General features: G+C 52.7%; 1 protein-coding gene across 1 annotated transcript in view; it reads right to left on the bottom strand.

Moving 5' to 3' along the window:
* LCP2 (lymphocyte cytosolic protein 2) overlaps positions 1 to 23,450 on the bottom strand; it is a 37,436-nt gene that overhangs the window by 1,545 nt on the left and 12,441 nt on the right. The window contains exons 4-20 of the mRNA XM_037127946.2: positions 20,011 to 20,079; positions 19,573 to 19,604; positions 18,924 to 18,961; positions 16,937 to 17,135; positions 14,756 to 14,853; positions 12,903 to 12,969; positions 12,732 to 12,815; positions 9,866 to 9,891; positions 9,740 to 9,756; positions 9,541 to 9,648; positions 8,150 to 8,180; positions 6,044 to 6,056; positions 5,216 to 5,345; positions 4,084 to 4,118; positions 3,011 to 3,102; positions 2,349 to 2,426; positions 746 to 901 (exon numbers count right to left, since the gene is read on the bottom strand). Of these exons, the coding sequence (XP_036983841.2) occupies positions 746 to 901; positions 2,349 to 2,426; positions 3,011 to 3,102; positions 4,084 to 4,118; positions 5,216 to 5,345; positions 6,044 to 6,056; positions 8,150 to 8,180; positions 9,541 to 9,648; positions 9,740 to 9,756; positions 9,866 to 9,891; positions 12,732 to 12,815; positions 12,903 to 12,969; positions 14,756 to 14,853; positions 16,937 to 17,135; positions 18,924 to 18,961; positions 19,573 to 19,604; positions 20,011 to 20,079 (1,273 nt within the window). The remainder of the gene's footprint in view (positions 1 to 745; positions 902 to 2,348; positions 2,427 to 3,010; positions 3,103 to 4,083; positions 4,119 to 5,215; positions 5,346 to 6,043; positions 6,057 to 8,149; positions 8,181 to 9,540; positions 9,649 to 9,739; positions 9,757 to 9,865; positions 9,892 to 12,731; positions 12,816 to 12,902; positions 12,970 to 14,755; positions 14,854 to 16,936; positions 17,136 to 18,923; positions 18,962 to 19,572; positions 19,605 to 20,010; positions 20,080 to 23,450) is intronic.

Here is a 23,450-nt window from a genome sequence, read left to right as displayed (position 1 = left end):
CTTGTTTTTTCTACTCATTAGCATGACCGTGACTTAGAAGTGTTTGGAGGGATATGGAATTCACGGGCAGCCTGTTTCTCCTGCAAATGTTTGATTTCGCTGACCCTCCCTCCTGAGACTTTGAATGTAAAGCATGTGTTCGGGGCATTACATTGGGCTCTTTGTTTCCTTCGCAGAAGTCAGCCCTGAGAGGTCCCCTTCGTACAGTCTGACTGCCACCCACAAAGTCACCACGTGAGCATCGGCCGCACACAGGGAAACGTCTTTGGCAATCTGGCCTCCTCCGTTGTCTGAACCTCCATTTTTAGTTAAGAAATGAACCACGTATCTACATGACCATCTCAGTAAGAATTCTGTTCTTTCCTTTTTCCATCTGTCCATTTAAAATGCAGCCTTAAACATACACGGCAACCTTACATTGAGGTTATGTCATGAAGGTGACGGGCGAAGGGACTTGCCTTTGGCACCATCTGGGTCTCGAAACACTGAACTGTTCACATAGTCTTTCGCAAGTTACATGTCTAATTTTAGCTTATTTTGGAATAAAAGACACAAGGAAGGTTCCTATGGCAGAGGTAGCTATGGTTAACGTTTCGTTTTACCTCCTTTCAGTAAATGACGGGTTTCACTGAAGCAATTTAACTCCGAAGCTGCCACACGGAGTGTCACGGCAGAGTTCACGTAGACAGGTATTCAAAGAAGCGTGGAAAAACTGGGGGGCAGCTTTGCAACTGGGAGTCCTTACCTCCTTCCCGCGGAGTCCGGTGCCCAGCATGTAAACCTGGCTGTCCTCCAGGTAGCGGATCTGCACGTTGTAAACCTTATCTTTGTATAACACCATGAGGACGTATGGGTTGGTCACTGTTTTTTTGGAGCTGTCTCTGACCAGGAAAGTGCCATCCTGAAAGGAAAACTGCTTGTGACTATGGGCGTAGTGAAAGTCAATAGGCCTGCAGTCCCTTAAAGCAGACAGGTGTCTTGGGAACTGGAAAGCTGCTGTGCACACCTCAGGGGACTTTCTGTTCCTCCAACTGCTAAACTCCCACGTGCCGTGAGCTCCCTGGTTATCAAGGAGGAGGCAGCAGAGACTGTCAGGACTTTCCGAGTCCACCCCTGAAGTCTCTTGATGAAAAAGACCCCTTGTTCAGGAATGAAATAAACAACAGGTGGTGGGCGGATCGAGGGAAACAAGGACGTGATTGGTTAAGGAAGAACAGCTCTTCCCGCTGCTGGGGGCTCATTTTCAAACCCTTCTTTTCACAGCCGAAGTAGAAAACGCCCAAATGCCTGTACAACTCACAGGCTTTTTTCAGCCTCTGGACCTCCAGATGGAGTGTTTCCGCCTGCACGAAACTGAAGGGAGGACCACCTGTGTGCTGTTGTTCTTTCTGGTATTTACTAACGTAGTGTTGTGATTGGTCCTATATTTTAAATTTTTGTTTCATAACTTACTGCTGTATAATAGTAATACTGTAAAGATCTGATATTAAAATAGAACTAATTACTAAGGACACGAACAACTCTCTTTGTGTGTACGGAATCCGGATGGCTTTAAATAGCCATCAGTCTGCATGAATGGTTTCCCTTTATTTTTTTCCAGGCCAAGTGAATGAGTAAAATTCATCAGAACATCTCTTGAAAAAAACAGAGCAGTGGACCAGGGATTCAGATCTTCGGTTTCACGTTAGAATCATTTGGAGAGTTTTAAAGACCCCCAGAGCACATACCGCAGCCCCGACTAATTAAATCACACTCTCTCCAGGTGAGATCCGGCAACCAGAATCGTTTAAAGCTCCCCAGGCAACGTGAGTGTGTGTTTAAGGTTGAGAACTAGTGGTGCAGATGGGAGACGTGAAAGATGAAGGGTCTTTGCTCCTTCCTCTCTGATACACAGATTTAGGGTTAAGGTTCAGCACCGGGTGACAAGAAATCTGGTTAAGACCTTTTATTATTAAAGGACAGCTAGAAATTTCTAGGGCAAAGGGCAAAAAGTTGCTGCTGTCTCTCTGGATACGATCTCCTCACACCGATGCAAACGGCAACTGACTAGGAAGACGGAGCCGGTAAGATGACAGAAATTTGGAAGAGGGTCCCCTTTTGACACGGGGCCTGTCCGATAAGAAAGTCTGTCCCCCGATTCTGCCAGCCAAATGGCGGCCTTAATTGAGATTTCCCCCAGGGTCCTGGCTGCTGGTGGGTGTGAAACTGGTACTAATAGGTCCCCTCGGTACAGGAGTGTGAACCCAGCAGAACTCCCAGCCCATAAGTGGCACTCAGTAAAAGTCAGTTCCCTTTTTCTCCTTCCACGAATATTTATAACCACTCAGAAATAAGCTTTAGCACAGTACCTGGTTTATCTTCCTGAGAGCGGCTTCTGCCTCTGGTCGGGTAATGTAAGAGACGTACCACTCCTGGTGTAATGAGTTCTGAAAATGTAAATTTTTAACAATGGAATACATTTTGCAGTTACATATTAAGTCAAGAGAGAAGTCTCCAAGCAGTCATTTTCATAAATCACCACCTCAATTCCAGGAGGCCTGAAACATTTGTTTTCTTAATTTGAATACAGTCGCCCAGGTGGACCTCAGTAGAAGATATTCTATGTCAACTGCATTTCATCGTGATGCTGGTTGAAAGGGTGGCTGTGAATATGCATTCCTTATATAATGGATCCTCTAATCAGGAAAGATGCAGGTATAATAATGTCTTCCGTTTATTAGAATAATATACTTAATGAAAAAACTGAATAAGCAGTCAAGGGACTTATAAACTTGGTGGTGGAAAACAGGATTATGTTACTTATTGTTAATTGCAAAATACACATTTGCCTTCGGAAAAGTCTTAAGAACACCAAGGAAAAAGAACTGCTTTTTCACCTGGATCCTCCCTCTTAATTTTTTTTCACTAAAAAAAATTAAAGCCAATGGAAGATAAAAGTACACGAGGATATTCAGTGGGAATTTACGATGATTCATGTGCTGGGGGGGAATGAAAACATAAGCTGTATTACCTCTCCTTCCCCAGGGGACTGAGGCCGAGGCAGGCTGGGAACTGGCAGGATGCTTCTGCCTTCAGGTCTGGGGGGCAGTCTGCCGCCGGCGCCTTGGAAAGGATGGCATTTTGAAGTTACTTTACTGGAAGCCCCTTTTTTACTTCTGTCATAACATCACCCCCCAAAAAAAGTCCTTGAAATTGTTTCAGCAATTAACATTTCACGAAGCCATAGCTTCAAAAATAATTTTCACCTGTTCAAAACCATGGGGCTGCTCACACATGCCTCCGCGACCCCGTCACTGAAATTTTAAGATTCGTTGTACCACGAATCCAAGTGACTTCTTCAATGTGTATGTTACATGACGTACAGAGACTAGATCCACTGATGAAAAAGTCACAGCCATTTTCACGTGGGCAGGTCTTTCACAGACTCCGGCACCCCCCAGAATGGATTCCCAGCCGGGTGACAAGGCAGTAACAGTGTTTTCATCGTGCTCACGGGGACAAATGTCAGTTGCCTGAGTCAAGGGGAGATTACCTTGAGGCTCCTGTTACCTATTAGAAGCAGAGTTTGTGATCTGCTGTCCACTCTCCTTGGCCAGTCAGAGGCGATATTGAAAATGCACGTCCTCACTGAGACTTACTGAATTGGAATCTTATGGGTTAGGTTCTCTTTGTATTGTAAACATACTCCTTAATTTGTTAACTCAAGTGTAGATTCCTGATGGAAACCCAGAACTATAGAGAAAGCCGAGCACTGCCCTGAGCACGGTACAAAGACAGCAGGCACGGGAAGCTCTGTCTGGGCAGACGAAAGGCCAGGGCCCCCTTTCCCCGGGAAAAGAGAGAGAGAGAGAGAGAGCGCGAGAGAGAGTGTGAGTGTGTGTGTGTGTGTGTGTGTGTGTGTGTGGTGTGTGTTCGATCGTTCCAACAGCCCTTGGCGCACTGCACAGGCTGGCGTAAGTGCGGATGAGGAAGCGAGATGCCTTTAAACAACAGAACCCTTGCCCAGAGGCTTTGGGGTGGGCTGAGAACCCAAGTGTGAAGGTGTGCTACCTGGACTGGGCTGCAGGACCCCAGAGTACCCACCTTGGGAGAAGTATGGTGGCAGGGAGGCGCTGTCACTGTGGAGACAAAGGAGGGACTTCAGGTTGGGTTGAGGGGGAGGAGCCAGCCAGAGGCTGCACTAGGGAAACCAGACTGTAAATGCCTTCCCACCTGCCCTGGAGCCACAGAAGCTCACTACTGCCCCCTAGGGGCCATCCCAAAGTCTGACAAGCTTCACAGGCCAAAGAACAAAACAAGAAAACTATATAAAGGGCATTTAAAAATTACTTTTAGAAGTTAGCTGCAGTTTGAGGCTTCTGAGTTTGGGGAATGGCAGAAGTCGTCTGGGGACAGGACTTGTCTTTTGGTTATTAGGGAAATCCAGGAACGGGCAGGGTGCTGGGGACGGGGAGTCCCCAGGTCCTAATGGCGGACAGCGCGAGGCTGGGTGGGTGAGCAACAGAGGGGCCAGTGGCGTTGCTGCAGATGGGGACACCCTCGGGGGGCCTTCAACGCCTCCTGCGTTGTGCTGCGCGGCAGCGCCCCCACTCATCAGCCCAAACCTTCTGTTCAGGACTGGGCCTCCGCCTTTGGACGTTGAAAGAGGGAGTGAGCCCAAAGGGCTGGAGGTCTCGGGGGCCAGCAGGGGGCATCGGGTGGGCCTGCTGAGGGAGCAGTGACCCGAGTCTTCTCCCTGTTCATGCCTCTCCCTCTGCACAGCCTCATTGTGGGCCCTGCGATGCACCACGGCTACTGAGAGAGGACCTGCAGGGGACGGCCTGTGCAGTGAACTCAGCACCTGCCACGTGCAAGGTACGTCTCCCCAGCCAAGATGCAGGGTGAACGCCAAGTATTTAAGTGGCTAGTTTTCCTGAGTGGTGCTTGGTTGGTTTGAACTCACAGAGTGAAAACTTTCCCCACTTTCTGCCCAAGAGTCCACTCTCTGGGGCGACCACGGGGTGTTCCAATGCTGTGTCCCTCTGGCCCCAGGCACAGACGCAGAGGACTCTGGTGGGTTAATACGTGTGGTTCTTTAGGATTAGCTTGATTTTGGTTAAGACCCAAGATGTCCTGACCCTACTGGCACCTTTCCTTCTTCCTCAACCTGCCCGCCGTTAGCTCAGTGTCAGTGGGCCCAGGTGGTAAGTTAGATCTCAAGGACATCGCCACGAACCTCTCGGACAGTGCTCCGGCCAGGTGAGCCGAGGGCAGGGGGTGCTTGGGCGAAGGCTTGGTGGACCTCAAAGGGAAGGTGTTGGAGTTCATGGGGAGCATTGTTGGCTGGGGCAAAGGCCTTTGATGCACTGTGGGGGAGGAGAAAAAAATAAAGCGGACTGTTAGGATACCAGCGTCAGACAGCATTCCAGAACCGCTCCCCCATTAGGAACAACTAGTCTAAAGAGGGTCCAAGGGTCCCAAAGGTCCCATGTTATTAGGAAGCAGTGGGATGGAGCCCCACCTCCCAAGGACTTCCCAGGTGACTTAGCACCTTAGAATGCATTTTCAAACGCCGCTGTTCTCGCGATCATTCCCGATAACACTCACTTAGCTTACTCATTTGTGAAATGTTAACTTAGCAGAAAATTATCCGTTGGAAACCATACGAATTTCAGAAATGATTCACAAGTTTTGTTGTGTTTGATGAAAGCCAAGTTTTATGCTGTCTCGTTCTGCAGTTAGCGACCCTTCACTCATATTCATTAGAGGGCATAAACAGAAATTTTTCTATCCAACCGTGGGTGCAATTTTTAATTTTGCTGTACTGTTATTAAGTAATTGCACTGATACGCATGAACTGGATGGTTCTCTTTGGTCATCAGGCCAAATGACCCCATTTTATTCTAGTGATGAAGTATGCCAACCGATACATGTCTGTCTAACACTGGTGTCATAGATATAGTTGACTTTATGGGGTATCGGTACTAAAAAATGCCATTTGAATGCCTGAGCAGGAAAATGAAGGGATGATTGAGAAGTTGTAAGAAAGCTTTTCTGAACATACCGTCATCTTCATCCTGGTAAAGGGAAGGAAAAAAAAGATATTAGCCCATCATGAAAACACGATTTCTCGATTGTGCAGACATCTCTGTTTCACTTCAGCAGTGCCAGAGTCCACAATTAACATACTGTAGGGAACAGGAGGCCGAGTAGTTTGTGGTTTTTTAATACGAACCAGCATCTAAGGACACCCGACCCTGAGTCTCCCTGTATAGCTGGCATCAAATAGGGCCCGAGGACGCAGTAATCATGATGCCATCTACTACATGCAATGATCCATATATGACATTTCGTCCAGTTCCCCTGGCAACCTGTCAGGGACTTAACACCCTCATTTACAAATGCAAACAGGCCACGCAGGAGGGATTCCGAATTTGCCACAGGTTCCAGGACTAGATTCGGCCCCAAGTGTATCCGACCCAAAGCTCAGCCCTCTTTCGGGCTCCACTGTACAATGGCCACTCCTGCAAAGAGCATCTCCATCCTCTTTATAACATGGCCCATGACGAGCATCGCTCAGCATATTTAGCTGCAGGGAAGCTTGTGGGACGTGCAAGGGAAAGGCAAGGTGCTCTCCTCCTCAGAAAAGGAATGGTGGGAAAGGCAAAAAGAACCACGTGGCCATTGACCAGTAGACTCAAGTTGGCAACTTGGACTTGCTTTGTTAGCACGGCATGCTGGCGATGAACGTGCTTTTGTGAGAATTAAGTTAGTTACTACTTGGTCGTTGCCTGTGTGGAGTGCTCATCGGACGTTAGCTGTCGTTAGCCTCCCACCGAGATGGGGCAAGAAGGATCACAGCCAGAATGACTGATCCCAGTGGGCCAGCTGGGAGTCCCCGAACAGGGCTGCATAAATAAACACGCACGGGCTCAGGGAATGCCTACGATGAAATCTCTTTTAACATGGTTGCCACCATGCCAGGCCCACCTGGGTGCAAGAATATACAAGTCCCAGATTCTCATGACATGAACGTCCACCCTGCCAGGGACTGGACACCTCAGGAATGTGATGTTACCCTCGCTGCGAACCTAACCTCCTCTCGTCCCCACGGCTCTGCAGCCGAGCTGTGGTCCTCGCTATCTCCATAGGCTCCGTGGGCACTCTCTGCCTTTGCTCAAGACATTCCTGAGCTGGGATGCATTGGGCTTTCTCTTAGGGCGACTGCGGCCTCTGTCCTCCCCATCATTCGGTGGCCATCATGTATCTCACCTCTAAGAAGTCACCCCTGGCTCCTTGACCCCCAAGGATCACTCTCCTGTCTTGGCCTCTCTCTCTCATTCCATGATCACCAACTGTTTAGCACACGGGTCCCCTGCCTCCATCAGGGGGCATCTGAACAAGCACAGCCTCTAGCACAGAGCTACGGAGCAGCAGGCACTTGGGGGCTGAGCTCTTAAATAGGGGCCAGTGTGTGACAGCCTTCAGAAGCTTCCAGGGCAGAGGAAATCAGGCAGCTGTGCACCTTGAGATGAGTGTCTTACCCCTTCTGAGCTTTGGTTCCCTCTTAGTAAAAAAGAAACTGTGATTCCTCACAGGGCCATTAACTGCAAAGCACATATAAAACCAGGTGACCAGCTTTCCTGGTTTGCCTGAAACTGATGAAATTCTTGGAACATAAGACTCTCATTGCTAAAACTGGGCAAGTCCCAGGCAAACAACTGGTCGCCCAAATGCAGCTAACTTGCTAACATGCACACAGTAGGCTCTCATTAAGTGCTACCCCCTACCCTTTCAGGTTGTGGGGGTATTCAAAGAAAAAGAGAGAACTTAGACACTTTGCTGTGAGGCCTGGCCTCTTGGGCATCCCTCCCTTTACCATCCCCTCCACCCACTGCCCTTCACCTTGCCGTTCCCCATCTGGTAATGGGGCTATTGTTAACCCGGCCACCCTGGGAGTTCTCAGAGAGACCAGAGCTGCGCAGTGCAGCCTGGTGGGCAGGCAGGACACACCGGGCCCAACAGGCACAGGACCCAGAAGCCCACTGTGTGGAGGCTGTGCTCTGATGTGGACTTGAGCGAAGGCAGGGACAGAGGGAGCCCCAACCTCCGTGGGGCCCGCATGGCCTTCCCTGTGCCAGGCAATCGCCCAGCGACATTGTGGACTTACGTTCTCTCTTCTGTCTTGGCCCCATCCGTGCCTGAAATGAATTAGGGCAGAGAGAAAGCATGAGCCGGACGATTTTCCAAGAGCCAGCCTCAGAATATAGATCGTTTCACTTAATCTAATCATGAGAAATCAGACCCATTGAGCCGTGATAAAAATGGAAGAAGAAAAAAAAAACGAGACAGAGAAGAGGGGCAGAGGCAGGGGAGGGAGCTTCAGTGACTCGGTGCTCCGTCATCACTGCGGGCGGAGCTGGGCGAGCCTTTATTGTGCTTAGCTACTACAACAAATAATTACAAATTAAAAAAGGGGCTAGTCAGCAAACGAACTCTTTAGTAGCTACTAAACTTCATTGAATAGATGTTTTACCCAGCAAACGAGAGCATTTTAGGTAATATTCTCCTGCGCTGATGGCGTTAAAACGGCACCCTTTGGGTGCAGGGAAGACAGCTGGAAAACGCTGCTGCTCTGGGCCTTTACCCAGATGCCAGAGAGAGAGCTGCGCAGATTTGGCGACAGCTGCCTTGGGGCAGGGACAGGCGGCTCTGTGCCTGGGCCCACATTCTGTTCTCCTCAGAGGGACTCAGCGGGTGGGGAGGGCCGTGTGTTGAATGGGTGTTCCACCTGCCACCTCAGCCTGTGTTTGCTTACCATTCTGATATTTTGTCCACGGCGGTACCTTTTTGCATTCATCTGGATCTTTTAAAATGTTTTATCAAAACGCTAACTTGGTCACTGAGGTTTTTTGGGGTGTGCCCCGGCCCTGGCCCAGACTGAACCCTCACACTAGTCAAGCCGGAGCCAGAGGTATGAATCCTGACAACTCTGATAAACCGAAGCCTTGGCTGTGTCCTTAGCAAGCAAGTGGGGTCGGGCCTGACCCCAAATGCATTCCTGCCACTTGGTAAATAGGCCCCGAAAACTTCACAGCAGAATCAGCAACGTTACAGCAGACCTCAGGGTTCTGCGATTATAAAACGTGGTTGGTAGTGAGGAAGGCGCTTTCACTGACCCACAAACCTCCCCCATGCTCGCCTCTCCACTGTCCGGATGGAAAACTAACGCGCCAGGTCCACTTCCCATGCCTGTGACCAGAGTGGATGCAGCCACCAAGCTGGCCGGGAGAAGATAAGGTCTCCGAGAACAGCAGTCACAGCCACACTCCCGATGAGGCATCTCCCTCCTCCTTCCTTGGCCAGAGTGCCATTTTCTTCAAAGGGACCTGGGTCTTCACAACTAACCGAAGGAGCCTGAACACCCCTGCAGCCACAGCAGCAAACGAGCCGCGGCTGCCCGGGGAGGCCCAGGACTTCCCGTTCCCATGCAAAGCTGCATGGGAAGGCGGTTGGGGCATCCACACCCTATGACCAGCTCAAGCAACAGAGGGTGCTTACCTTGGCACAGGTGGCTTCTTCACTGGCAGGGGGCTACCTCTGTCGTATCTCTCTGTGGTGGGCGGTAAGGGAGGCTTTGGTATCCTGGGTAAATGCTCCCCGAGCGGCCTGCAGAGTTGAGAGAAAGGATGCATGAAATACAAACCCATATTCCCCAGGGAGACCGTGGTCCCTCCCGTAGATTCAACAAGGCACTTACCTGCCTGGGGTTGAGGGCTGCAAGACAGGAGGGAAGAAGTGTGAGTGGCCTCATTGTTTGTCAAAGAATAAAGACACAAGACACGACCAAAACGAAAACCAACAACAAAACACGAAAATAGCTCACCTTGTCAGAAAGTCCCGGTTTCTTTCCTGCAAACGACAAACAGCAGAGAGCCTTGAGTCCTGGACGTGGTCAGCTAAGCATAAGGCCTTAAAACATAGTTTGATGAAACCAGGAACCGAGTCCTGCGAGGGTGCCGACTGGGTCTGCGCCATGAAGAGCCACAGACTTCAGACCTGATTTCTGAGCTCAGAGAAACTAAGCAACTTGCCCGAGGACACACAGCACTGTGTGCAGGCCGTGTTCTGGATTCTGTCCTGCTGTCCTACAGCACATTAAAAAGGAGCGAATGTCCTTTGATTTGTTTAAATCTCTCATTGGTCAAGAGGTTCTTTGTAAAGAACGTTTACCTTTGTATGTGAAAAAAACCCATTTGCTACGAGGGATTGATTTTCTTCTAATCCTTCAGCATGTTTGACATTAGATAAAACACGATACTTAGTTTCTGGAAAAATTTATAACTTGGAGAGGAGGGTTTCAGAAGGTTCTGCCGGCGGGCTGCAAATCATTTCGTTTTGGCTTTTGTTGGCTGGTCGTCTTCCCTCCTTGCACTTTTCCCGTGGAGCCGATACCATACAGGCTCCCTGAAGAAACACTGGGTGCCTCTGCGAACTCTGCATGGCAGTCATTCAAGGCAGTTTATTCTTTATTCTGTCCGGAGTCCCCCAGAGTAGATGTGCCCTGTGTCTTCAATCAGTACAAGTATCACTTCACTGGATTCAAGCAAGTCTAGGAGCAAATCTTGAACAAGGTAGAGTCTTTGAGTCTCACTTTCCTCGCCTGTCACATGGGGTTTGTGGATGAAAACCACATAGGTTTCAGTAAGAGCCAGGTGACACTTGATATGCAGGGCCAGGCACCTGATTCGAATCAGACAGCTCCCCTTGCTTCCCCTCCCCCCGCTCCCTTCTGCACAGTGAAGGAGGATACGACCCACCTGGCATTGTGCTTTTACAACACGATTTACTTTCTAAAGATGGAGCCCACACCGGGCCCGTGATAGAGTCTAAGAGTCTCGTCCCACCATGAGGAGAGAACTCACTGCCCAGTGGGAGAGAGTTTGGGCAGCATCGAAAAACGTTTATGATTCATAAAACTTTGATTTCGGGTGAAAACCCTACTTTGGAGGGATAACCAGAAAACTTAGATTTATGTCTTTAGGCCTGAATAGATTTCCTTTGAAAAAATACCTGATTTATATGTATTTTCTAGGCATATGAGGCGTCTGGCAGGTGTGGCTCAGTGGATTGAGCGCCACCCTGTGAACCAAAGGCTCGCTGGTTCAATTCCCAGTCAGGGCGCATGCCTGGGTTGTGGGCAAGGTCCCCAGTAGGGGGCGCATGAAAGGCAACCACACACTGATCTTTCCCTCTCTTTCTCTCTCCCTTCCCCTCTCTCTACAAATGAATAAATAAAATCTTTTAAAACATTTTTTAATGTTTAAAAAGTCAGAGCTTTGTAAGAGGTTAGTTCTCCCAAAACATCATGGACAATGGAGTAAATTCGAGGGCAGAGCTGGTGTTGTTAAGAAAGGGTCACTTCCAAAAAGGAAAAAAGCCTTTTGGAAGGTTCGATTTTGCTCAGCAGGCGACTGAAGGATGTGATGTCAGTACTGCACTGTTTTGAAGCTTCGGGTCACAGTGGAAAGCAGGGCTGGAGTCTGAAGTCGACCCTCCCTGTCTCCATTTCCACGCGACTGGCACAGCCCTCTGCAGCGGGCCCTCTAGACGGAACCGGCGACGTGGCTCTGCGTGAGTCCGCAGAGCTGCGAGGCCTCGTCAGGAAAAGAGCAGCAAGCCGCCGCCTCGAATCCAAGAACCGACTGTCATTTTGCCACCAGAGGAGGAGACCGAGGCCACGGAAGGCGAAGACCTTGCTCAGAGTGCAGCTCAGAAGCGGCTGGGCGCGGGCTGGGGTTCCAGGCTCCTTACCCTCCGGGCTCGGCCTCCCTCCCCAGAACTCTGGTCCACACAAGGAAAACCCACGGTCCTTAATGGCAGGAGGGCGTAGCGGAAAAGAGCACCCAGCTTGGAAGTCAGAAAGACAAGGGTTCAAATCCTGTACCTAGTTGTACAAATTTGGGAAGTTACTCAACCTCTCTGAGCCTCAGTTTCCTCATCTGCACTGTGGGGATAATAACACACCCCGCTGTCAGGTTGGTATGAGGGTTAATGATGATGTAGGTGATTATATTAGGTAACACACTGGCCCCATAGTAGTGCTCGATAAATGGTAGCCACGTTTTAGAATTGAATGGAATATAGCTTCATGGGGAGGTGGCTACAATCTGAGAATGCTCTGGGTCAATTCTGGGGGAAAAGGGTTGTCCTGTACCCACCGTTTGGTCGACTGCACACGTGCAACAAAAAAGTAACCCTGCCATTTGAATAGCACGCTAGAGTTTTACAAAGCATTTTTCTCCTTACAGAATACCCACCTTACAAATACGGGGATAGCTCTGAAAAAGTAAGGTGTAACCTTACTGAAAAACTAAATACAACCAAGGTGGCTGATGACCGGCCTCCCAGACCTCTCGTCTGTCAGCCCGGTCCCTCCCTCTGCACCATGACGCCACCTGCGCTGCCTTTGGGGGGGACACTGAGATGAGTGTGCACAGCACACAGCCAAGGGCAGGAGCTCCATGTCATTCTGCCCTGGGCTTGGGGCCCCACTGGGTAGCTGAGTGATCGTGGGAAGTGACTGCTGTGTGCCTCAGCTTCCTCATCTGTAAAATGAGGATGTTTCTAACAGCCCCCACTTCACAGTGCTGTGGTGTCAGTTCAACGAGACGCTGTATGTGAGAAGCATGCAGTAAGCACTCTATAAATGTTGACTGTTTCATCACGCATCACCTACCAATGACACCCACCTAGCGGGAAGGGTTCTCTGTCCAAAGGCGCTAAGGAGCGATCGAGGGGAGGCTTCTTGCTTCTGTCCACGGAAGGAGCAGGGACTGGAAGGGAAAAGGCTGCAGTCAGTCACAAGAAGGACGGGGTTGGCCGGGGGTGGGGCACAGTGGGCGAGGGCGGGCGGTACTTACTCTTGGCGGTTTTGTGGGCCCTGCTTCTGCTTGGCTCTTCGTGGTTGGGCTGGGGGATGGGGAGGGGCTGCTCGAAGAAAAAAACCCAAGTGTAAGGAAGCGTTTCCGACACGTCAGCAGGTCCCGGTGGCTTTGTCTCCCCAGTTTTGTCTGAATCCGCGAACTTTTTCCCATGTCCACATCCCACCCACAGCGGTACACCTCAGTCCCTGCCCGAACAGCACCTGCCCTGCCCTGTCTCAGCCGAGGTGACTTCTGTGTGGCAGCAGAGTGAGCCTGCCGCTCCTCGGACAAGCCCCTTCACAGTTCCTGTTACACTGGGGACGCAGTAGAAACCCCACCGTGGCCACCAGGCCCTGCCCGAGCTGGCGCCTGTCCCTCCACCTCCTTCTCTACACCCCTCTCCAGCACCCACTGGGCTCCCCCTGGAAGTGCCTTCTCGCTCACACTATGCCCTCCTTGGCATCTCTGCACCTGTGCTTTCCTCTGCCTGGAGCGGAAGGAAAGGCAGACTCTAGGCACGACTAGCTCACTCTGTCCATCCAGTGCAGTGTCACCTCCCCACCTGTCACCGCATTCCTGGGTCTTCTGTCTCCCTGACCTTGCCGCACCACTCAAATTATCTCGTTTATACATCTGTTCACTTGTTTATTATCAGTAGCCCCCCAATGGAATCAAAACTTCCCAAGAGCAGGGAGCTTATTTGTCTTTTCCCACTCTACTCCCAGCAGAGCAGCTGCTCAGTAAATGTCTGCTGACTGAGTGAGTGGATTCTGCATCCCAATAGTAGAGACTACGGCCCTGACCTGCATGGCTCTGTGGACTGGGCACCATCCTGCAAAGGGAGGGGCTGCCAGTTCCATTTCCGGTGAGGGCACGTGCCTGGCTTGTGGGCCAGGTCCCCAGTTGGAGGCACAAGAGAGGCAACCGATCGATGTTTTTTCTCACGCATCGGTATTTCTCTCCCTGTCTCCTTCCCTTCCCCTCTCTCTAAAACTAAAATCTCTAAAAAAAAAAAAGAAATTACAACCATCAGATTCGAAAAGCAAAATGCATTTGTAGATAAGTTCAGCTCTGGTGAGAGCCCTTGGCAAGCAAACTGCACAAGCAGGAGCCAAGCGTTCTTAGATGGGAGGTCCTGACTGGGGCTTGGTCTAGATTTTGAGCTTTGGGGACAACACATCCTTCCGGCCCTGGTTCCTCGGTATTTGCATAGCTGTTAAGAGTGCCAGACACCCGTGAAGAGAACACATTTCCAGGCATTGTGTCCTTAGCCCGAGCTTCTCGGATCTCTCTGGGTAATTTATTAGGACCCTAGGACCAGGGACTGTAAGCTTGGAGAAAGGACAAGGGGTTGCTGCCTCTCTCTTCCGTGGTCCACTGCATCATTAACGTGGCCGTCTCCTAGGCATTTGCCCGCGGAATTTCCGGCATTGGCCTGCAGGTGGCGCAAGACGGTTTTTTTTTTTTTTTTTTTTTGCAGAGAGAAGGTGACGTGGAATCCTAGCAACACCTTAGGCGCCATTGACTTAACTCGTTCTCTTCGAGTGAGTATCTTTGACAGTTTTCACTTATTTCAAAAATAGCACAATACATAATGAGATTTTTTAAATTATCCGATTAATTTATATTGTTTACGGTAAAAAGAAAATACCAATAAGCGTTATGACATGAATAAAAATCACGAGTATTTCATTGCCTACTGAAAAAAACCCATGACAGTGAGTACTTAGTGTGCATTTTCCTGGCTTTACTGGTTAGAATGAAATGAAAACGTTTATCGTCTTCTTTCTCTCTGGCAGAGGACTCATTGGAGGGGACACAAAGTGCCAGGGAAGAGCGAGGGGACCTACCGCGTGGCTCCGGCTGGCCGGTGGGGGCGGGAGGGCAGCCATCGGTCTCTGGGGCGGCACGGGCGGCTGCTGCGGGCCTTTCCCGGAGAGGGGCCGGTCTGTGAAACCAAGCGCATTACGGGTGAGGGTGGGTCACGCCCAGGCTTTTCCAGGAACGGGCCCTGGACCCCCACAGACTCCCGCCAGCTCCACTCTGAGCACGGGTGGCGGCAGGGATTTGTCAGCGCCGGGGTTATGGTGGTGGGCGGTCAGAGACACATGCACGCCCGGGCACGCCCAGGCACACTCAGCTGCCCGGGTAGGGGGAGGTTGGCACTCAGGGCTCGCGGAGACCCTGCTGGGGGCCCCTTCCTTCCCCCCACAATGCTCTGGGCGCCCTGCTTCCTCCTACTTCCCCCTTTTGCTCATCTCTTCCCTTAGAGGGCGGAGCTGGTCTCCAACTCCAGTTACCAAATCACCGGCGCAAACCGGTTCACTGTGCCTTGCCCGGGATGGCCACTCCCGTTTTTCTGATCATCCGGAAGTATCCCTACGCCAGGTTTACAGGCTGACAATGTCCCCACCCCTCCGACAGGGAAAGGCCTGGACCGCGAGTGCCAGTGCCGGTCTCCTTACATTTTAGCGTCCTAGGTTCCTCTCTTAGTCCCTTTCCCTAGTCCCTGCCTTCGAGGGACATTGCCTGTCCCTGGGAGCCTGGGGCTTAGAACCAGGGCGAGCCAGGTCCAATCTCACCCCACGCCACCCACACTGGCCATCTCTCCAGTCTTCTAATAAAGCCACGCCCCTACGAACCTCGGGACTTTGGCACGTCCTTTCCTCCTGCTTAGAATGCGCTCCTTTCCCCGCAGCCACCCTCACTTAGCCTCGCCCTCAGGGAAGCAAACCCGGACGAGGCGCACACCTCCCGCCTCATCTTACACACCCGTCTCCCTGAGTATGTGTCATGTTTTGATGAGACCATTTTGTGAGTCACTCATTTGATGTTGCCTCACCCACTGGACTATGAATTCTTTACACCGAGGAGTGTCTTATTCACTCTCCATCTTCATAATTGACACATACAAGGTACTCAATAACTTGGTTATTTCTTCTCTGGGCCTCAGTTTCCCTATATGTAAAAAAGGCTTTGATCATTGGTGCCCTTGTCACATAGTGTGCTTAAAAACAAAATAAAATGTCGACAGAGTTTATGGAAGGGCTTTACAATGGCCAAGAGTTGTATAGCTACAGGACTAGTGGCATTAATTTTTTTGCGATATTCATCATCAACTTCTCACCCTTTCCTAGGCTAGTGTATCTTCTGGTATTCTATTATGCCAGCGTATCTGGCTGTTGTCGGTCACCACCCTACTAGAATGTAAGCCCTGTGAGGCCACGTCTGTATCTTTCCTGGTAATTTAAACTCTCAACTCTTAGAATGATATGAGTGTTCCCCATTCTGATCTTCACTGACTCCTAGGAGGAGATCAGTGAGTTCTGGTGAGCATATGCCTGAATGAAGAAATGAATGAGGGAGAAATGGGCTGACAGAAACAGAGAGACAGTGAAGATCTTCAGTACTGTTCGAAATGATTTATAGTTGTGGCCAAACCCCACTCAATATGGTCGTGTTTATTCCGACAGTCTGTGGGTGGCTGTGCCACCCAGCTGTGAGTTGATCAAAAAATGGAGAGAAATGGGAAAGCACTCTTGAGAATTTAAGTAATGCACAGAATGAGTTACTGCTGCCAAACAACCTCTAGCGGTGGTTCAGTGCTGACCAGCCATCACAGGCTGCAATGTGAATAGACCTCACAGCAGCCCTGGCAGTGTGGCTCAGTGGTTTGAGCACTGGCCCGTGCACCAGAGGATCACCGGTTTGATTCCCAGTCAGGGCACATGCCTGGGGGTTGTGCAAGAAGCAAACATATGTTGATGTTTCTCTCCCTCTCTTTCTCCCTCTCTTCCCCTCTGTCTAAAAATAAATAGTGAAAACAATAATAATAGTCTTCGCAGCAAACCTATGTGGTCTGTATTACTATTATCATCGTTCTACTTAACGAATGAGGAAACTGAGGCCCAGGGAGGTGGAGTCACTTGCCCAAAGCTGGCATTGGCACGGAGGGCTTGCTGCTACGTGGGCACGGGCCTCCTGCGCCTCTGTGGAGGCGGGGGTGGGGGTGGGGCCGCCAGGGCCCTTACCGATGTACATGGAGTTGGAGTTGGGGAACGGCTTGGCCGGCAGGATGGAGTTCTGCATGGCCTCCTCATCATTGGACGGCGGGGGCTCGTAGTCCGCGTCGTCTTCCATGGGCGCCGCCTCCTCCTCGTTGGGGGACTCATAGTCACCGTCGTCCTCCGCGTCCTCGTCCTCATTGGGACTCTCGTAGTCATCTTCCTCCTGCCAACACAGCGTCAGGGACAGTGCAGTTCGTGGAGAGGCCCCTCGGTGCTCAACGTGCCTGTGTCTACTCTGTCTCTGCTAAGCTTCCCAGGGTACTTGCGTGGGGACGGGCAGCACCGGGGCAGTTATACCCATTTTACAGGTGGGCACACTGAGGTCAGGGAGCACAGTGCACAGGGCCAGCAAGTTGTGGACTTGGGACCTCCGTCAAGGTCTTCAGGCCACGAGGCCAGTGCATTTTCCTCTGCCCCCCTTGGCACAACCGGGAAAAGCCGAAGAAAGAGGAGTTCACCTGGCTCCGTGAGGGGTGAACACGTTTTCTATTCCAGGCGTCAGTGAGAGGAAGGGTTAAATAAACACCTGGGGCATCAGTGATGCCCCAAGTTCATTGCCAGTTCTGTCCTTACTGTGCCTGTGCTCAGAAAGTGTCTTTCCGTGACAGCCCAGTGCAGCGCCAGAGGCCACACCAGTGAGAGAGCAGACAACGACAGACAAAACTGTCCGAGGGGACAGTCAGGCTGCGCCCGTCTGTTTGTCTGAGGGCGCCTGTCTGTTTGTCTGAGGGCTGGGGGTGTAGAAACAGCAGCTCATTGTTCACGGCCTCTGACGCTGAGTTTGAAGCCGCTTCCTTGGAAAGATGCTCTTTCTACATTTTAAATTTTTTATGGTGCCTAATGTGCGCTTCTTGGCGGCTCTCAGGAAAGCCAGCCCCAAGGGCTGGGGGACGGCCTCTGAAGCAGCCAGGAGAGTGGACGGACAGTCAGGGGAATGAGGTCCCACCTGCCACCTCGCGGCTCATCACTCTCATGCCAAACTCAAAGGCAGTGAAGGAGTCCAGGGCATTTCTCTAAAGCTAAGGGCGGTGTGCAGAGAAGCAGTGGGAGCTCACACTCGATAAGGAGAGAGATGCAGTGAAAATCTAGAAATCCTGACGGCCTTGCCAGGTGGCTTAGGGAAGACCCAGCTGTTCAATGGAAAGACTCCTGCATGAAGGTTTGACTTGAGGAGCATTTAAAAAATTACATCGGAAGGCAAAGTGGGGGTAGAGTGTCTTCCTGAACTCTGAAGAAGGCCTGGCCCTGTGGTTCTATAGCGTAAGGGTGGGGGCACGGAAACCGTGACCAGCAGGATGTCAGCCCAGTGGCGCCGGGCCCGCCCCAGCCCTGGCTGACCGCCCCTAGACTGCTGGGGCACCCTGAGCCTGCATCTAGCTTCCTGTGCAGTGACCGTGTGCGCGCGCTAAGGGGGCGAGGGTGTGCAGAGCGCATCGGAACCTCCAGGGGACCCCCAGGACCCCTCAGATGTAAACCTCCGCTGGAGGAGACCTTCCCTGGGTCTTTTCAGAGCTAAAGCCTGACTCTGAAGTTTCCTTCCTGCGCTGTCACCAGCGGGGACTTGGGTGCGTGAGAAAAGCTGCTGTAAAGCTACTTTAATGTAGGGGGGTGGTTGAGGGAAAGCCCTGCTGGTGACAGTGGCTTTCGGTGTGGTCTGCAAACTGCGGCCTGTGGGCCACGTGCGACCCAGCCTCCGTGTTTGCGAGGGAAGGCTGGCCGGCGCACCGCCAGTCCCCTTCCCTTGGGTCCCCACCACGGCCGTGTTTGTGCGACCAGGGCAGCGGCGAGTAGATGGGGCTGTGACCCCGTGCATGGCAAAGCTGAGAACGTGTGTGACATGGCCTTTGCAAACTCATTTTCTGACCGCGGGCGGGTCCATGGGCATTTTATTTGAGGCCTGCCTGGCTCCCTCCTCCAAAGGCACTTACGGCCCAGGCCCAGCCATACTCACGAAGGATGACCAGCCCCCGTTGTCCTCCTCGTGACTTTCTGTGGAAAAAGACACCAGCGCCATTAGCACCAAGGAAGCCACTGGGAAGGATGCGAAAGCAGCCCCTCTCCCACCTGGTGCCCTCCCGCATCGCTTCTCTGTCTCAGCCTCCATCCTTCCTGCACACACCTGAGCATCAGCCCTGGAATGCCCCCCTGAGGGGCTCGAGCTACCAGATGGTACCAGGGTGGGGGTGCTTAACCTTACCCGTGTATAAAATTTACCAAGAGCGCTTTAAAGTCTGTGCAACATGGCCGTTGAAAACCTGCTTTCAAGACTCAGAAGCCCCGGGCTGGCTCAACCCAACGTGCTCATCCAGAGCCTGGATTTTTCCACGCCGACTCCCCCCTGACCCCCACCCTGCCACAGAGTTTTCCCTGTGTCCCTGCAGAGGGTCCCGGATAAACAGAGGCCACACGCCAATGGCCCTGCTTAGTGACTCCTCTCCTCCCCTCACTCGGGACCCAAACCCTTTTCTGGGTAAGAACTAGCTGATGGGAATGAAGAAGGTCCCCTGCGTGCCACCCAGGGAGCCCCAGGAGCCAGCAGACAAACTGCAATGTCTGTCACCTCCTAAAGCCACCACTGCGCTCCTCCCCCAGACCTTTACCTATTTCTTCAGGAAACCGGGGGACCTGGGGTCTGCAAAGACAAACAGCATTGCATTAATGGCCTTCCTGCCCCGGGGGAGCGCCTCCTTCCTCCACCCAGCCCTGCAGGATGAGCCCCCAGTGGGGAGTGTGTCTCACCACCCAGGGCTGCTGTCCTTGTTGCTTGGCAACCAGGGCCAGCCGGCCCCCAAATTCTAGGAACCACCAAAGCCACAGTGGTGGTGCCACTGGCAGCTCGTGACTGCCTGCTTCTGGGAAGTTCCCCTGACGTCGCAGACCCAGGGGCAGGGTAGGGAGCGGGAAGGACACCCTCCCCTCGTGGGACTGACGGACCAGGCACAGAAAACAGGCCAGACCAGTTCTGAGCCCCCCGTGTAAGGTCCGACTTCGGTTCGGGCATCCTGCAGGGGTCGCTTCAGCACCCTGGGCCCACTCACTTGCGTGGCGCGAAAATGCTCCTCCTCTCTTCATTCTTGTTGATTTCTTGACTTAACTTACTGAGAATCCTACAAGATAAAGGGACGGACGAGGTGACAAAACAATCAGACCCCAAGCTTCCCACCGAGACCTGGTGCTCCTTGACCTGTCAGCCCTCAGGCACCTCCTCCAGGCTCCTCCCCCGGGGGCCCCTCAGCCAGGGCTCTCGGTGGGTCCTCTGCACCCCACGTTCTCCCAGAGCCTGTCGCCCTGATCCTGCTGCCAGCCCTTGCTCCCACCCAGAAACCCCCTGTGTCTGGCTCAATCCACCCAGCCTGGCCAGGAGCCCCCTTAAGGACTTGTGGGCTCCCCCTTCTCTGAAGCCCTGCGGCCTTGAGATCTGGAGACTCATCGAGTTAGAGTTCCCGGGGTGATGTCTGGCTTCTGGGAACTCTCCTATCATCTCTAAGAATCAGCTGCTCTTCCTGTCTCTCTCTCTTGACAAGAGCTCCAGAGGCTGATCCTTAGCCTATATCGCCTTCCATTGTCCCCTCCCTCCTCAGTGAGATGAATTCTTATAGAAAATCGGAGAAGTATTTCCAATCAAGGAACAGCCTGCAGAGAGAGAGAGAGACCCCCTCCTCCATCACCCACGCCCTGAGGCCCACCTCTGCCGGGACCCTTGGAGAGACTCCTAGGTCCTGAGAGCTGAGAACCAGCAGGTCCCCAAACGCCAGGGCAGGGAGGGCCTTCCGCAGCAGGACTGCACCGCAGGCTGGCCCTAGCAGGAGGTGCCCAGTCTCTGGCATCTCTGGGACGTTCAGGACACGAGACCCCAGCCTCCCTTAGTGCCCACACTGCTGAGACCAAGGAGGTAAACAGCTGGGAGGAGCCTTGAAGATGATCTGGTCTAATGTCATCTTACAGATGGCCCAGACGAAAGAAGGGACAGGCCCATCCGTGGGTTAGTGACAAAGGCCACCCCTCTCCCCACAGCACAGAAGCTGGGCTCCCCGGTGTCCAGAGTCCAGGACAACACCCTTTTACTGTGTGTTCTTGCCCTTGGGCAGTGACCCCTGTAGAGCCTGTGGCCAGCCCATCTGAGAATGATACTACATTCCTTCTGTTGAGTGACTGTCTCAAGGTGACAAGTTTGGCCTCAAAATCGCTACATTAGCAAAGGCAAGTCCTTGGCACCCGCCGCCTCTCTCCTTCCCAACCACGGCCCATCTGCGGCCCGGACGCCTGCCTCCCCACTTGCTGCTTCTGCTCTAGGCCCTCCCCCCTCACTAGGATGACAGCTACCCAGGGGGGACTTAGAGGACAGAGGAGAGAGGGTGACATTAAAAATCCTCTGTCACAGTATCACTGTTGGATTTCACACTTCACTGACTGCCCCCAGGGAAGGTGCTTTAAAGCCCTTCCCAGGGGCCTTCTGACAAGTGTCATCGGTGACAGGGTCCTTCTGTTTCCTGTAAGTGATCGTTCTGAGAAGCCAGGACAGTCCCTCTCCTCCCTCCTCCTCGAGGTTCCTACAGAGCCAGCAGGGGACCCTGTTGGTGTCCTGCGCACTGGCCAGGCCGGGAGGTGGCAGCCGATGCCACGCACTTCCCCCCCTTCATTCAACAAAGTGCGGTCCCCGCGAAGGCGCGTCCCAAGGCAAAACCAAGATCCCCGCTCTCAAGGAGCTTACCCACTGGTGAAGAGAGACCGACAATAAACAATGCACATTTAAGGAAGTGAAATTCTAGATAAGAACCGTGTATATAAACACAGTGGGGGTGGTGGGGGCTGGGTGAGTGGGGACGGAGCACAGGGGAGGGGTGTGGTGCGGTTGAAACCGAGCGGGTCCCCTGCTGTGACTCCCCGAAGGTGGGGCTGGGCCACACCCGCAGGCCCCCCACCCGCGGGCTTTGACTGGCTCACGAAGCTGCTTTGATCCTGGAAGGACCTCCTGCTCTCCAGAGTCACCCTCACCAGCAGTATCTTTAGCTGCCAGGCTGGAGGCTGAGGAAGGAAACGCGACCGCAGCCCCAGCAGAGGAGAAGCAGGGGACCGAGAGAGCAGAGCGGGGCCTGCCAGTGCGGCCCTCAGGGCCCTCCTCCTCCTGTGGGCCCCGCAGGGTGCCCTCCCAGCCAGCTGGGGCCTGGCCGGGAGCCAGTGGACCAGGCGGCCAGGCCGGAGGACAGGGCAGGAAGGCGGCGGCTACCTCTGTGTGCAAAGTTGTCCCCCACTCCCACACCCCGAAGGACCAAGTGACAGTGAGTGTCCGGAGGTGACTCATTCTTCCTCCTCCCCACAAACCTCGGGCCTCACTCAGAACTGGGGACGGGTGGAGGGGGATGGGCAGCTGGTAGACACAGGTCTCTGCTTTGCCTCGTTTTAGGGGCAGCTGGTAGACACAGGTCTCTGCTTTGCCTCGTTTTGGGAATAAACAGGTTCAAGAAGAGGGGCCGAACCCTCTGGCAGGCAGTTGGGCGATTGCCGCCAGGGGAACCCTGCCATGACCTGGTTCCTGGCCCCTTGCACCCCCAGTTCAGTGCACAGTGGGGCCGGGCCGGTCTGACTTCTCAGGCCAAGGCCTCCCCTGGTGATGTTAGAAACACAGGTGGGGTCCCCGCCTGGGGTCTGCCTGCAGTGTCCTACCCCCAGGGCAGGACCCTCTCTCTGACCTCAGGCCAGGTGTCAGCCCTCATATTCATTTAAATATAAAACTTCTAATACGTTTTTTAAAAAAATAACCTCCCAGTGGGTGTCAGCGGGCTTGAACGCCTTCTGGACGGGTACACTCAGCTCCTGCTCAGCTGTGGACTGGCTTGGAGCTGCGCCCTGTCCCAGGGGACTCTGTTTCCCCATTTGAAGGAACTCGAGGTGTCTCTGGGAGACTGGCCACCTCTGTCAACAGAGACGGCCCTTCTCACCAGGATCCGCATTCTGACAAAACCTGCTCAATGCTGATCTTTTTTCACTTTTGATCGTGGGGGAAGGAAGTAGAGAGATTCAGAGCAGTGTGATCTTGTTTCGGTCGGCTGCACAGAAATACAGCGTCCGCCCCCTAGCCCTTCAGGGTAATGCTCACAGACAATGCAGCTACGTACAAGGGACTGGAATGAGTACGTATTGACTGTCGACATGCGTCAAGGATGGTACCGGGCAACCCGTGTGGGCCGCCTCCTTGAAAATCCCCAAGGGTCCGTCCTTCCCCTGCATAGACGAGGGAGCCGAGGCCCAGAGAGTGGAAGTGACTGCCCAACACGCCACCCACCGCGGGCAGGAGGTAGAGCCGGCCTTCGAACCCGGGACTCCCTTGCTCCGCAGCCCGTGCCTGTCTATTCTTTCATCCTCCCCCTTTATCGGGACAGAATAATTAGTCAAAATGTGGTATTGCATTCGCGGAAACTTTGCATTAAATGATAAGAACAGCGCGCCCTTTTCCCGGGCATTTGACTGTTCCCCATCA

This window comes from Artibeus jamaicensis, unplaced genomic scaffold (genome assembly GCF_021234435.1).
Source record: "Artibeus jamaicensis isolate MK-2021 breed Jamaican fruit bat unplaced genomic scaffold, CSHL_Jam_final scaffold_3151, whole genome shotgun sequence".
Classification (NCBI taxonomy): Eukaryota; Metazoa; Chordata; class Mammalia; order Chiroptera; family Phyllostomidae; genus Artibeus; species Artibeus jamaicensis.
The sequence above is the reverse complement of the archived record's forward strand: the minus strand, read 5'-3'. Positions and strand labels throughout refer to the sequence as shown.